The 15,362-nt window shown below is 42.0% G+C and overlaps 1 protein-coding gene across 1 annotated transcript in view; it reads right to left on the bottom strand.

Moving 5' to 3' along the window:
* xkr4 (XK related 4) overlaps positions 1-9,849 on the bottom strand; it is a 41,353-nt gene extending 31,504 nt beyond the window's left edge. The window contains exon 1 of the mRNA XM_060873601.1: positions 9,109-9,849. Within this exon, the coding sequence (XP_060729584.1) occupies positions 9,109-9,653 (545 nt within the window). The 5' untranslated portion in view covers positions 9,654-9,849. The remainder of the gene's footprint in view (positions 1-9,108) is intronic.
* Positions 9,850-15,362: the final 5,513 nt, after the last annotated feature.

Below are 15,362 nucleotides of genomic sequence, written 5' to 3'. Positions count from 1 at the left end.
AAGAGGGCAGAGTCTTAATTCACTTAATGATTAGTCAGTGACTTTTAAGTCTTTTAATTGCAACATTATTGTATAAAAACTACAGAGAAGACTTGAATGTGCTCAAATCAATTAATTGTAGATGAGCAGCTTTTATATTGCTCATCCATTAAATCCACAATATGGTTGATATTGGAATAAACAGTCCTGGAATATGATTTCCATCTGATGAACTCAGTAAAAGAAAACTTTAAGGAGAGAAATACTACTAATCTAGAGCCACTGCTCTACATGCCTTGTTTTTTTAAAGCATGACAAGACAGGTTTGCATGGAAAGTGCATCATTTACTCAGCTTAACACTATGAATGGCAGCTGGAATCAAAATTACTGGCCACAGAAATCCGTTGCACTCAAGTATGTATTGCCTTCAATCACAGAATCACATAAGCATGAAGAGTCAAAGCTAAATGCAGCCTAAGTAGAAAGAACTGAGTGTTTAAAGACATCAGTCCAGCTAATGCTTCCTTTGGGGAGGAATTCTGCGGCGCACACATATACATTACACATGGCACGCCGCACCTTTCCACCCGGGCCCACTCACATTTCAACCTGTTTGTTTGTGAAATGAGCCATGCTTGCCATCCATAATTGTGTTTTCCAACATTAATTAAAAGGCAGGTGGAAGAAGAGAAACACGCAAACAGTGTGTGTGGTGTGGTGTGTGTGGCTGCATAAGTAGAATAACTCCAGGAAAGGATATGGTGGCCACATCTGGGCTCAACTTTATGACTTTTAGAGCCAAACATGCACTGATCAAAGTGCTTTTAACTTTCAAAAACTTGAAATAAATTCACACAGTTGTACATAAACACATAAGCCCAAGTATTATTACTCCATATTTTCCCAAATGCTAATGTATGGTAGGTTATCTAATCAAGCTAAAAAAGATAAACCTTTATTTGTCCCACAATGGGAAAATTTCTCAAAGATAACATCCATGGATCATGATGGACACTCTTGCTGCCAAGATGGCCCCAACCAGCTGATATAAAATACTCAACACTCCATTTAACTTCATACACAGCCTCTGGTCACTAAAGAAGCCCATCCAGCCACAAATTTGGTGAATACTTTATTTTTAGAAGGAGAAACATGCCTGAGAAGTGACCATGCTAATGTTAGACAGATAGATCCATGCACTGACACTTCACTTAAGTTATATGGTTTGTGCTATTTCTGCCTTTCGAACTAGTTCTCTGAACTAGCACTAGATCCTCTCTTAGTCAAGGAAAAATGGACCATTTTTTGGACTCTAGTTTCTGTTCTGAGTACTATTACAGACTTTCTGGGTTTACTGTTCTGATGTTGCTCTCAGTCCCACCCTGAGCCTCCATTTGGACCATCAGGCTTACATGCAGTCTTGATGAAGAGTCCTGCCTCTGGCCTCTGGCTCCTGTGTGTCCCTTGAGCCCAGTGAGAAAGTTGGATTAAAGATTTTACCTCTTTTATCACACTAGCTTGGGACATTTTCCAGGTTACTTGTATTTGCCTTGGTTGCATCAGCCTGAATATTTGCACTCTGGAACATAGTCATCAGTCCTGGGGTTATTAAAAGCAAGGACAGTGTACTTTGTTTCTGTTTTGTCCTACACAGGAGCATGACTCGAGCAGAACCTCGAGCATGCATTCAGATAAAACCAAAAGGTCTGCAGCATTGCAACACAAAATCCATCACAGCCATTGTGGAGAGTACAAGTGAAGTTGTATTCAAGTGCAGAGACAGAGGACAGAGCGATGAGCCAGCATGCACTGCACAGCATGAACAGCACTCACTGCCTTCTGTTCAACTCATGATCTATCTAAAACCTGTAGTATATGAACGTCAATGTTTCTTTAAACGAAAAATCCAACTTGTAATTAAATTCTCATTTGTAATTCTAGTTCTATTTAGTTTAAACACTTTCACCTAAATGCTGGTCTATTAACTAGGTCCTACATTACCAACAATTGGGTGATAGTGGCAAAGTGGTATTTGCCTCAATGCTACCTAAAGAGAATGATGCAGCTTTAGTCTATCAAGCTCTCATCTGCTCCAGATTTCATGCTAATACTGTCGTAAATGCAACCACAATTGCCAACTTGGTTAGACTGCTAATTAGCCATAACTCACCATGTTATGATAGTGTACATTTTCTGCATTCTAGAACTTTCTTGTCTAAGGCATCAATCAAACGTCTCCAGGCACAAACAGTGAATCCTGACTGTTATCACGTCATTTTGAGATTGTGGAGAAAATATTTACTTTGTTTTTCTTCACACACACAGTTGCTAACATCTTATATGAATAACAGCTTCACCAGAATTGATAAACAGGTAATATACACATATTTATTTGGTTCAAAGTGGAGTTTTGGTTAAGAGAAGTCAGTATTTGGGCTATTAACCGGATGTAACACCATCAAAAGCTCAGTGTTTATTCTTGGATTGGATTCTACCACACATTTTAAATTTGAAATCAAATTTCCAGGCTTCTCATAGCCTTCACACATGCCAAGGCTTGGATTCAATATTCTTTTTAATGTTAAAATGATGATTAAGCATGAGAATAAATGAGTTATCGCCACTGGTGCAGAGTTAAGATGGCACATTACAGTTCTATTTACATTCCCTTACATAAAGTCAGTGACATTAGCATACATCTGCATGTGTAACCTGATATGGTAATTCGTCCGGATCGTGGCAAAAGAGTGAGCCTTTTATTACCTTTTTATTCAAGAGATATGGACCTTTTACTGCAAAAGAGCACCAGGAGCCATTATCAGTCCTTCAGTCACATAAATCGTCCACTTAGCCAGATCATTGTCGATTAAATGACAATATATTCCAGTGCTCTTAGCTTTCCTATATTTAACTGATATCAGGCTGTCACACAGTTTACCCTGAGCGCCCCTGTGCCACAATGAAGCCTCTGAAGACTTTAGAGCGTCACACATGATGGTCAGTTGCGCTGCCAATATGGCCCCCAACCAGCTGCTATAAATACTCCACACTCCATTTAGACCAAGCACCTGGTCACCATGGAGGCCCAAGCACCCTGGAGTTTGGTGCACACTCATTTGCAGTGCAATCATGTAGGTCCAGCTCATTAAGGGAACCGATCAACCAAGACCACATGCGGAGGAGATTGGCTGCTTTGCTGCCAGGCTTAAAAAAAATAAATAAGTAAAGTGTGGCCTCAGTTTTCCATGAAGCTCATTTAAACCAGCAGCATGAACACATTAAAGTAAAAAGAGGGCTTAAAGGAGGCCACGTGGTTCTGTGGCTCACTGGCTAACTGCAAGAGTTCCTCATCCCTTAGAACTAACCAGTAGGTTAAAGGTATGGAGGATATTTGATAGAAAATATAAAGTCAAATTTCACCATGTGGTTCACCCTGATAAATGGTGATGGTAAAGATAAAGAGAGCACAGTCATCAATTGTCTATACAGTGGATCATCAACTGGTAGATTAAGTCTAGACGTGGCGGTCCATATGTGAAATTCCAGATGCGGACCTTTTTCCATCCAAGTTCTCAGAAAAACACTGTAGCATAACCAATAAAATCATGAAAACACTGCATATAGTTCAACGACTCTAGTTCTCTAAACCTGAGCCATCAGATAAAACCATTAGATATTTTACTCCCACCAGGAACTACATGAAACCATGGTTCTTCAGCTACAGAGAGATTTATTTTTCTTAATTTTCGAGGCATTTTGACAATGCATGAAATAAAAACCTTTTTATCTGTTCAAGTTTTACCTGTTCATCGAAATAATTTGCATGTGGTGTTGCTGTAAAACAAAACGACAAAAATACATTTTTTTACAGCCACGACCATTTTCTTACCAATAGTCATGTTACTTGTATTAGTTATGTTAGTTACAGTAGCATTCCACTTGAGCGTTATGGGTTCTAGTCAAACACCTGTGCTGTATTCGATTTTTAATTATGCAGGTGATGCTGCAGTTCCGTCAAGACGATTGAACTGCAATACAATTTTATGTGTCTTCGACAATATGGGTGCCTTAAAAATGAAGGTCGCATCAAGCCTCTGACTGAAGCGTTAATTTCTCATCAAAAAATAGCTGTGTTTTTATTGTATCTGCTGTAACAGGAAAATTGCTCAGTGCTTTCTGACCAATCAGATTTGACAATTCATACATAAGGGCAGCAGACACAGTGCACATGCTCCGAACAGATTAGCATTATGCTAATTTGCAAAATATATCTATTTTTGGATTGTAATCAAAATCTAATTAAACGTTCTACCTGCCACAAGCACCAAAATTCAGCACTTGATGCTGTTGGATCTGATTAGAGTCATTAGCATTAGCAAGCTATTTTTAAATACGGAAAATATGTGATGTTGAAGTACACACACAAAGAGACATATGCACACACACACACGCACACACACAGGTAATCACTGCTGAAATTGTCGTTTAATCTAAAACTAGGCTCGACTGGTCCCTCAGGTCCAAAACTGATTTGGGTCTCACTGTGTGTAAGCCAGTGGTTAGCGTCTCATCTCTCCATCTCACTGTCTCCATCACTGCTTCGTAATCCTGTTAGCATCTCCCAGTAAGCAGCAGCCTGCACGTCTACATGCACTTCAAATTGGGTTTAAGACACCGTTCAACCCGTATTATATATCACAGAACATGTGCTAGCAGCAACACAGCACTAATATTTTCATTCAATCTTTAATTTTTCTGAAGTGTATCTCCATCTTGTCCGCATTGCCCCGATGTTCCCTGGATCGCCTCAGATTTAGCCACAAATAGATCGATCAACTTGATCTTTTCCTTGAGCTTCAGGACTGCTACTTGGCATGAACACTGGTTTCCAGTGACAGCTAACTTAAGCTGAACTGTTATCTGAAGAAAATCTGAAAAAGTTTGTACCAGGCTAAATAACACTAGTTAACCAAGACTCTTTCTAACATCAAACAATTATTAGCATTACTTTGTAAGCAAACCAGTAGCATTCAGCTGTAAGCAGAGTACCTTAGATATGACTTTACATTTTGTAAAAAAAAATTACTCTCAGTATTTGTGGTCACATAATCAAGTATGCTAGCTAACATTAAGGAAGCTACTCAGCTTTATGACCTGAATTACCTCAGACAGATTTGCTAGCATGCCAGATAACACTAACTGAATACTTCTGTATTTAAAACCAAGCTGTAACATTAGTCAGTTAAGATAAGATTTTTTAACCACATGTGAAAGCATGATTAGTGTAAGTAATTTGCAAGCAAGCAAGCTAACATTAGCTAAACAGCCTAAAAGTGAATCAGCAAGATACATAACATGACGCTAATTCTTCACTGTGTGAAGCAAACACGCAGCCAAAGTAGACTCGAGATAGCTGGGATTAGCTATTATATTGCCATTATTTGTGTCTATTTAGACAATAGCCTTGTTCTGTATTTAGCTAAATAACATTAGGCTGATGCTACACTGTGTAAATATTAGGCAAGATTGCTGGCAGGTCTTTAATTATTGCACAGTTTTATTTTATTTATGATTGTTAGCAAACCAGATATTATGATCTCACATGACCAAATTTGCTAGCAAGCCACATCATGCTAATTGTTCGAAAACCTAATTTACATTCAGGATAGCTAGAAAATAAGTAAATTTTTTTTAAAAAGTGCGTAGCTTGACCCATGGTATGATGAATTCATATGGTCAGCTTAGCGGTTAGCTTGACTGTGGGTATGATGAAGTTGTATGGTCAGGTTAGTGGTTAGCTTGACCCATGGTAAGAGGAATCCTTATGCTTGGTTTAGTGGTTAGCTTGACCAAGGGTATTATGAATTTGTTTGGTCAGGTTAGCGGTTAGCTTGACCCAAGGTATGAAGAAATTGTATGGTCAGGCTAGCAGTTAGCTTGACCCATGGTATGATGAATCCGTGAGGTCAGGTTAGTGGTTAGCTTGACTGAGGGTATAATGAATCCATAAGGTCAGGTTAGTTGTTAGCTTGACCGAGGGTATGATGAATTTTTATGGTCAGTTTAGCAGTTAACTTGACCCATGGTATGATGAATACGTATGGTCAGGTTAGGGGTTAGCTTGACCCATGGTATGATGAATTTGTTTGGTCAGGTTAGCGGTTAGCTTGAACCAGGCTATGATGAATCTGTATGGTCAGGTTAGCGGTTAGCTTGACCCAGAGTATGATGAATCTGTATGGTCAGGTTAGCAGTTAGCATGACCCAGGGGACATATTTCTCTTGGAACAATCTGGATATGAATTAAATTAAATAACACAGGACCAAATGCTAATTTGCATGGATTTTTTTAAAAGCTCAGAGTAAAAAGCACCGCACTGACCCGCTAACACACAAAACGGTGTGCGGCGACCTGAGACCTTCTCACGGCATGAGGTACCACCTGGGAAACCAGCACAACCTCGTTCCATCGACACACGCTGTTAACTGCTTTTAATAGCTCTGACGCTATAAGAGTGATTTTCAGCTGCATTATTAATACGGCTGATTAATAGGAGCGTGCGGAGGTTCGACTTTTCCAACTAAACCCCAGCTTATGTCCTGTTACAGCCTGCCATTCAAGGCTTGGAGAAAATTTACATAATAAAACATAATAAGCATAATTATTATCTAGCATTAACTTCACAGATTGACTGTGCAAAAGTTTACACACCCCAATCCAGACATGTGCAACTTTTTTTTCTAGTTTTCAAATAAATAGACTTAATAAAAAATTCTATGGAAGATAATTCCTACATTATTAATTGATCTGTCACAGATTTTTAAGGGTAAAAGATTATAGTATTTGGAGGCTCAAGGTCTGAAAAAAAAAATCAGAGGTGAGTCCAGCTTTGGAACTACATCCTCCCCCACAATATGAGATTACCTGCTTAGCATAAGTATTAGCATGCATGTACCATCCACTTCCACAGAGAGAGGAAAAAGGCCATGCATATATACATGCATAAATTATTGTCTTTTTCAGTTTCATATACATTTATAGCCAATTTATTAGGAACACCTGCTTATTTCTGCAATGCAACAGCCAATCATTTGGTCAAGAGCTTCAGTTAGGGTTCACATCCTGTAAATCAGGTATCAGAACAGCAGGAAATGTGAACCAAGTCACTAAGCAACTTTGACTGCAGCTTGGACCATGGGCTGTTTTGTTTATTTCAAAAGATTCACAGCAGTTTGTAGAATTTACACACGAGGTACACAGGATGGCGCGAAAAACAAAAAATATTGCTCAGGTTTGTAAAGGAAATGAAACAGCCAGACTGCAGACTGGTTCAAGCTCCCAGGAAAGCTACAGTGATTAAAACAATCACTCTTGACAAGAATGTCAAGCAGAAAAGCATCTCAGGACACATCGCATGTTGAGGATACAAAAGCAGTATATTATACATATCCAAAATTCCTGAAAAACACCTCATATTCATTTTGCATTATATTACCTTTCTTAGCATATATATTAGTTTAAAAAATAAAAAAAATATATGTCTTCAACTAGAATGAAAGACTGCACCACACACCATGCATGGTGTAAATATGACTCCAGACTTTTTTTAGGAAAACTGCCAATCTCTAAATTAACACAAAAGGTGAAAAAACTGCAGGCGCTAATCACTAGCTTTGGGTATTAGCCTTCCAAATACTGCACAGTGTGTATCAACTGTTCTTACAGTCTTGGAGAAAAAAAGGGTTTTTTGGGGGTATTTTTGTATTATAAAACACACCTAGCATAAATAAGAGCTCATAAAAAAGGCAGCAGTGCACAAGGTAATAGTGCAAAACCACACCTTGCAGTTTTCCTTTATGGACAAATGAAGCGAATCATCGCTAATCATAGTGATACATGCTGCATGACTTGAGTAGTAGCGTATACACCATGCACAATACAGCAGTTTATAAAGATAAAACACAAATGTATAGTCTAGTTATGTCTTTTATCCATTAGCATGTCTAGCACAACTACAATATCAAACCTTCCACGTTTCCAAACAAATCCATGAACCTAAAAGGTAATGAAATTTAGCACTAGCAACACATCACCAACTTGGAATATCAGCAATGTTAAGAAGAGCTTTGAGTGTACAGTTCTGAAGGTAGACAACTTATTTAGTTTGCATGTTAGCTGCTTAACACTTGGTTGAGTACAGCACACGAAATTAAAACATAACATGCTCCAAACACCATGCATGATGCACCAACATGGTGACATGGTCACAATACTGGGATGTTTAAACACATGCCAGGCACAACAACCAAAAAAGGCAGAGAAATGCAAGTGCTAGTTGCTAATGGTAACTAAAAATGACCTGCTTAGAGTGCTTGCATGTTAACAAGACAACTTTTTAATGCAAAGACACAAGAAGCGCAAAGTGTATATTGTTTATGTCAGGGTGTTTGTTCATTTCACATGATATTCGCTCAATATTCACTCATACAGAAATGCTAAATACCTGCTAAAACCAGACGCTCAAAGCTGCTCCTTTAAACCATTATAACACAGCAACACAAATGGTTCAGAAATCTATTGGCTAATCCATAAAATATCCTGTCTACAATGTTAGCATGTTAACAACACCTTGTTAATGCAAGGATACAAGGAATGTACGGTGTGTAGCGTTTATCTCAGTTTCTTTCAATTGCACAGAACAACAAAGAAATGTAACACACCCAAAAGACTTCTCAGAGAGCTTCAGTGCATTGTGTGAATGTGACTTTAGAGTCTAGGATAAAATAAGAGGTGAAGAGATGTAAGTGAAGAACACACATACACACAAAGTGGGTTAATGCAAGGATATAAGGAGTGCAAGGTGTATATTGTCTGTGAGGCTGTTTCTGATTCGCACAGCCGCAACACACCCAAAAGACTTCTCAAAGAGGCCTCCATGCTCGCTGTAAATGTGCAGTATAATATAATGCATTGAGCCAAGAGCTTATGAACAGCACTGGAGGCACTGATGCTAGTGGATCCCACATAAGCTAATCGATGTGGTTATGATAGATGCACAAGGGTTCCCCGGTGCACAGGGAGTCCCAAAGCCACGCGCTCCTCTCACTAAATGAAGGCGAAGGCTCACCTCCATATCTGGCCGAGCTGCAGGATGTGAATGACGGACTGTAAGAACCAGAGACAGACGGCGCACGGCGCCGAGCGCTTCTCATTAGTCCTGCTGCTGCTGTCGGTGGCCGCGGCGTCGCTCTCCGAGGTGCTGAAGTCGTGCACGAACCACCGGAAGCTGAAAATCTGTACCGAGATGGAGCCGAGCGCCACAAAGAAGAGAGTCAGGCCGAACCACCAGTAGTCGTTGCGCAAGTAGTAGTCGACGGAGAGCCACACGTCCGTGGCGACATCGGCGAAGTACACGGCGGCCGCGGCCACCAGCCACAGACCGTCCCAGGCGCCGTACTTCCGCCTCTCGCCGCCGAGCCGCAGGCAAGTCGAGTCCTCATTACCGCAGCAGCGCGCTTCACCGCGCGTAAAATCCGCCTCGCCGCTGCCCGAACCCGGTCGCGATCCCGCCGCGAGCCCCGGCACCGAGCCCGAGTGGTCCGAGTTCTGCAGGGGCGTGAACGCCACATCGCTCTTCTTCATCTTCAGCACGCCGTCCGATTTGGCCGCCATCGCAGCGGCTCAGTCAACGTCGTTCCCGTTTTTCCTTTCCTTTTTCCTTACTTTTCCTTCTTCTTCTCTCTCGCCCCCTCTTCCTCTGTGTTTTTTTCTTCCCCCCTCGTCCCTCCTGTCTGCCTCCTGTCTGTCCCCTGGGCGGAGAGACGCTGGGGCTCGGCTGCGAGAGCTCCTCTTCCTCCAGCTACACGGCGCCGCCTGCGCATCACAAAGCGCCGCTTCCTTTTTTTCCGGAGCGCCTGCGAAACCTTACGCTCGCCTCTTCCTCCCTCCCTCCCTCCCTCCTTCTCCCCTTCCCTCCGTCCATCCTCCTCCTCCTCCTCCTCCTCCTCCTCCTTCTCCTCTTCCTCCGCCTCCCATCCGCTTAAAACCATGACATCATCTCTTTGCACATCGCTCGTCGCTCATCATCGCTGTGCAACACGCAGCTTCACGGCTTCCCCACAGTCTCTATATATTTCTGCAGCATGCAGGCTTCAATTGTCCTTTTGCATTTGGAGAGAGCAGCATGCATGTTTTCTGGTAGAGTCTTTCAAATAATTCTCTGCATTCCTGCATGTTTGCTATATCTCTTACTAAACAATTCACCACCGAATATTTTCACCGATTTACGCAAATTGTCTTTTTCATGTCTGTGTGTATTCTCAGGGAGGTGTAAGTGAGCCCAAATCCATAGGAAGCTGGATTTCTGCTTTGTTGTGGCTAATCTGTCATTATTACATTTACTGCCCCATCATACAACACAACACACCCCTCCCCATGAGCAGCTGCGACGCTATGTTGTCTGCACGTCCTCCTTTGCCCGGTCTCTCTCTCTCTCTCTCTCTCTCTCTCTCTCTCTCTCTCTCTCTCTCTCACTCTCTCTTACACACACACGGTTATGCCTCACACATATTTCATGTGTGATTTCATTTATCCACGGTTCATTTACACGTGAATGTGAACTTTAAGCTGAAATATTTCTGATGTGTTTGTGATTTTGTTGCTCATTTTTGGTTAAGTTCTGTAAGAAACTAGCTCTTGTGTTCTGCTCAGATGTTACATGAGGACAATGTTATCATTAGAGCTAGCATAGTTACAATGAACACCAATCAGCAGGGGATAGAGAGGAGATATGGGGATACAGGAACAGAACACAAACCACGGTGCAGATGTTAGAGCAAACACTGGACACAAATTTCCAGAAAGAGGTTTGTGGTGCAGATTTCAGGTAGAGAGGAAGCGAGTAAAAAAAAGCCCTGCACCACTATCAGCACAGCATCGTGAATAATGTACAGAACAGTTTAGGGTAAAGTTTTTCCATTAATGGTTCCTCGAATGGCCATCGAGGTGTGCCGCCGAGATTCTAAAACTGAGCCAGAATTGGAAACAGCAACCAACAGCATGACAAGCATGAAGCTACAAAGAAAATGTGACATACTGATGGCTTGTGATTGATTGAAGCCGACATCCACGGACAGTTTGCACGTGAAATATTTTAGTGCAAGAGAAAATAAGAGCTTGATGTACAGTAAACAATCACATAGCGCTCGGCCCCGAGCCGTCATCTCACAGCCACCTGGTCAGGCTTCAGAGATGACACCATCTGTCATCATCAAGAGTGTAAGGCCTTGGCAGCGTGTCATGAGTCGTGGGTTGAGCTCTACAGACCCTACTGACTCTCTTACTCACACACACACACACACACACACACACACACACACACACACACACACACACATACACACACACACAGATATACACACACACTTACATGCTCTGTCTCACACTTGTGCACTCTCACTCTCACACACTCTTCACTACAAGCTCAGCATTCATTCAGTCGCGAGTTCTCACACTGCGTTCTATGTGAGTTGGATAATTACAGGTTTCAGGCTTTTTGCACTCATTGAGATTTAAATTCGATTCAAACAAGCTTGAATGCCTCAGCACAATGGTAATTATTTCCAAACGTGTTTGATGAACTTCCAAAATGATTAAGATAATGCTCTTTTATTGAAAACATAATGGGCTGTAGTTACAGAGATGCGCAAAATCCCACCCTGCTTTAATTTCCCTGCTAATTAAAGTCACCTAAACACGATTATTATCCTAATTTGGTTCCTACACACAACACACAACTGGTCATCACTTACAGAGGTTTAAAGAAATCAGTTTGTATCTGATGAGACTGTGTTTTTTATGTTTTTAAAGTAATCCAACGGTGTTGGAGCTGAGCAAAGCCCGGCCTCCCCGTGCAGCCACAATATAATCACGGCTGTCTTCTCTCATCGATCTGAGTCGAGTGTTCTTCAGAGGACTACAGCCGGATCCCCCGAGCCAGCGTGCACTCGCACCAACCATTCACAGATTGATTCTTTATGACAGCGGCGATCACACAGAACAGCCATCACGCTGTAACCAAAACTCGACTGAACTCGACTCCGGAGATACGCTACAAAATATTACACTAAATCGGCTTCATTGCTGCTTTACCTTTCAGCAACATGAGAGAAGTAATCATGGAGTTCAGGAATTCATAGTAAATAAAAAAAATACCATATAAGGATTAAAGAATCTCTCTCTCTCCCTCTGTATTTCTCTCTCTCTCTCTCTCTCTCTCTCTCTCTCTCTCTCTCTCTCTCTCTCTCTCTTTCTATCTCTCGCTCTCACGCACACACACCTACACAGTCTCCAACACACTCTCACACACTCTAAAATATATTCTCTCTCACACACACACTTTCTCAAAGAGAGGCTGCTGAGAGCACGCCTGAACAGATAACTAAGAACAGGATCTAGCCTCATGGGCATTCTAAAGCCTTCACTGTAGCCAAAAACAGATGCTGTTAAATAAATAAAATTGGTAAATACAGTGATATAACAGGAATAAAACACTTTGATCGAGAAATAATCAGTGATACCAGTAGTGTTTAATCCCTAAGCTCGTGTATGTATGAGCACATGTATAACTTGTACATTCCACTCCTTCTTGTAAGTGCTGCATAAAGCATTTCTCTCATTTCCAAACAGGACGTGAAGCGTCACCGATGCCGAGGCACGCTACGGTTGCTCAGCAACAAATCTGCATTTCTCAGCCTCCGAGTGAGAGCCTCGAGTGAGACAAAAACCGGATGTAATTCTCACACCGAGGCTTGTCAAGCAGAAAGCAGGCCACCGGCCTCTTCCACAGCTGAGGTGCGCTAGCTGCAGTCTTCGTCAAACCGTGACGCTGACATGTTAAGTCCTGCGCAGCGATCCGAATCCAGCCTGACACGCCTACTCAAAAGAACCTGTGCAGCAAACTTTCCCCAACTGGGTGAAGTAACTCAGCATGGAAACAAAGCCTCAAAACAGACATGTGATACAGCAGTAATCGTCATGCAGGACACAGAGAGAGCTACCTGAGAGGTTTATTAGTAATGCACACACAGCACTATAGCAGCAATCGACACACATGCATTCCAAGAAGCTTGATGTAATGGATTTGGTTATGATTTCTATTTCTGCCAATCTGTCACTTGGTTCTGCTAGACTAACAGCCGTTGGCATGGAAACCTCCTCTCATAGCTGAGCCCTTTGGGTCTGTATGAATTTGTGTGTGTCTGTGTGTGTGTGCATAAGAACTCCTGTCACACTGAAGCTTGAGCCCAGAGGCACTGAGGCTGATGGTCAGCACAACAGAGATGACATGTTAAGCAGATCATTTGGCCCGTTAAGTTTCAAATGAAGCTCAGAAAGAAGAAAAATAAAGAACAGAGTAACATGGTTGAATTGTAGACTACTTTTAGACCTGCACCATAAAAGCACCAGCAAAGGAAAACTTCCATACTAAAATGTAAGTTATTACTGTTACTTCAATCAAAATACAAAACGATGGATGGGATAACGTTGTGTGTGTGTTTAGGTATGTTCCCTTGTCGTGAATCCACTCTATATTGAGATCACGTGACGCTTTAATCACACACATCTTTACTTCAACAGATTTGGTTGCTCACGGTATCATCTCGTTCTTTTCCATTTTTCTTTTATTTATGATGACAAATGAATAACATAAAAAAGGCAATGATGCCTTTTAGGGGGAAAAAAAACCCCACCATGAAGCTATTTTCATTCTGAAAGCATAATTATTGCTACCTTCAAAAGACTATATAAAAACATGCCTTTTGCTTTGGTAGGAACTGTCTCTCTCTCTCTCTCTCTCTCTCTCTCTCTATTTGCTGGAGCCAATTTATTTGGACTCATTCATTCTGCAAGATAATGAAGGTTAAAGTGTAGATGATGCGCATGTTAAAAAAAGCTTCTCGTCTCAGAGCCGCCGAGGCCGTGACCCCGAGCCTCTTCTTATCGACTGACATCTGAATGAATATTCACACGAGCTGAATAAATCCAAATTTCACTCGTTGCCTTGAAAACACAACCTGAGTCAAAGACGTGACAGATTTTCTCAAACGAGAAGTCTCAAACATATCAGAGTGCATCAAGGACTGCGAACCAAGAGGAACATAAACCCTCAACTCACACGTGTGGGAAAAAAGTCTCTTTGGATGATGTCCTCTTGCATAAATCTTTTTCTTCTTCTACTTTCGGCTTTTCCAGTTAGGAGTCGCCACAGCGAATAATCTGTTTCCATCTAACTCTATCCTCGGCATCCTCTACTCTCGCATGAATTAACTTCACATTGTCTTTTAACACATCCATATATCTCTTCTTTGGTCTTCCTCTTGACCTCTTACCTGGCAGCTCCATCTCCAACATCCTTCTACCAATATAACCATCTCCCTCTTCTGTACATGTCCAAATCATCTCAATTTATTCTCCCTGACATTGTCACCCAAAACAGCTAAACTGAGCCGTCCCATTGATGTGCTCGTTCCTAATCCTGTCCTTCCTCATCACTCCTAAAGAGAACCTCAACATCCTCATCTCTGCTACCTCCATCTCTGCCTCATGTCTTTTCCTCACTGCTACAGTCTCTAACCCACACAGCAGAGCTGCTCTTGTCTTGTACACATTCCCTTTGATTCTTGCTGACACACTTCTGTCACACAACACTCCTGACTCTTTTCTTCACCCACTCCAACCCGCCTGCACTCGCGTCCTCTTTTCCATACTCTCCATCGCACCCCAAATACTTACCCCAAACGCCTGCACCTTCTTGACCTCATCCCCCTTTAACCTCACTGTTCTACTTCCCTCCCTCTCGTTCAAACACATGTATTGTGTCTTATTACGACTGACTTTCATTCCTCTTCTTTCCAGAGCAGACTTCCACCTTTCCAGGTGTTCCTCCACCTGCTCTTTAGTCTCACTACAGATCACAATGACATAATGTGACGTGACATATGTCTAAGTACGGTGACCCATACTCAGAATTTGTTCTCTGTGTTTAACCCATCCAAAGTGCACACACACAGCAGTGAACACACACACCATGAACACACACCCGAAGCAGTGGGCAGCCATTTATTCTGCGGCGCCTGGGGAGCAGTTGGGGGAATTTTTGGTGCCTAGCTCAAGGGCACCTTAGTCGTGGTATTGTTGGCCCGACTCGAACCCACAACCTTAGGGTTAGGCGTCAAACTCTCTAACCATTATGATATTAGGCATATCCCAGGTTATGGGGTCAGAGCGCGGGGTTAAGCCATAGTACGGCGCCCCTGCAACAGGTGAGGTTAAGGACCTTGCTCAAAGACCCAACATTGATGTCTCGGCAGCTTAGGGTCT

This window comes from Tachysurus vachellii, chromosome 1, assembly GCF_030014155.1.
Source record: "Tachysurus vachellii isolate PV-2020 chromosome 1, HZAU_Pvac_v1, whole genome shotgun sequence".
Taxonomy (NCBI): Eukaryota; Metazoa; Chordata; class Actinopteri; order Siluriformes; family Bagridae; genus Tachysurus; species Tachysurus vachellii.
This window is presented reverse-complemented; position numbering and strand designations above follow the sequence as displayed.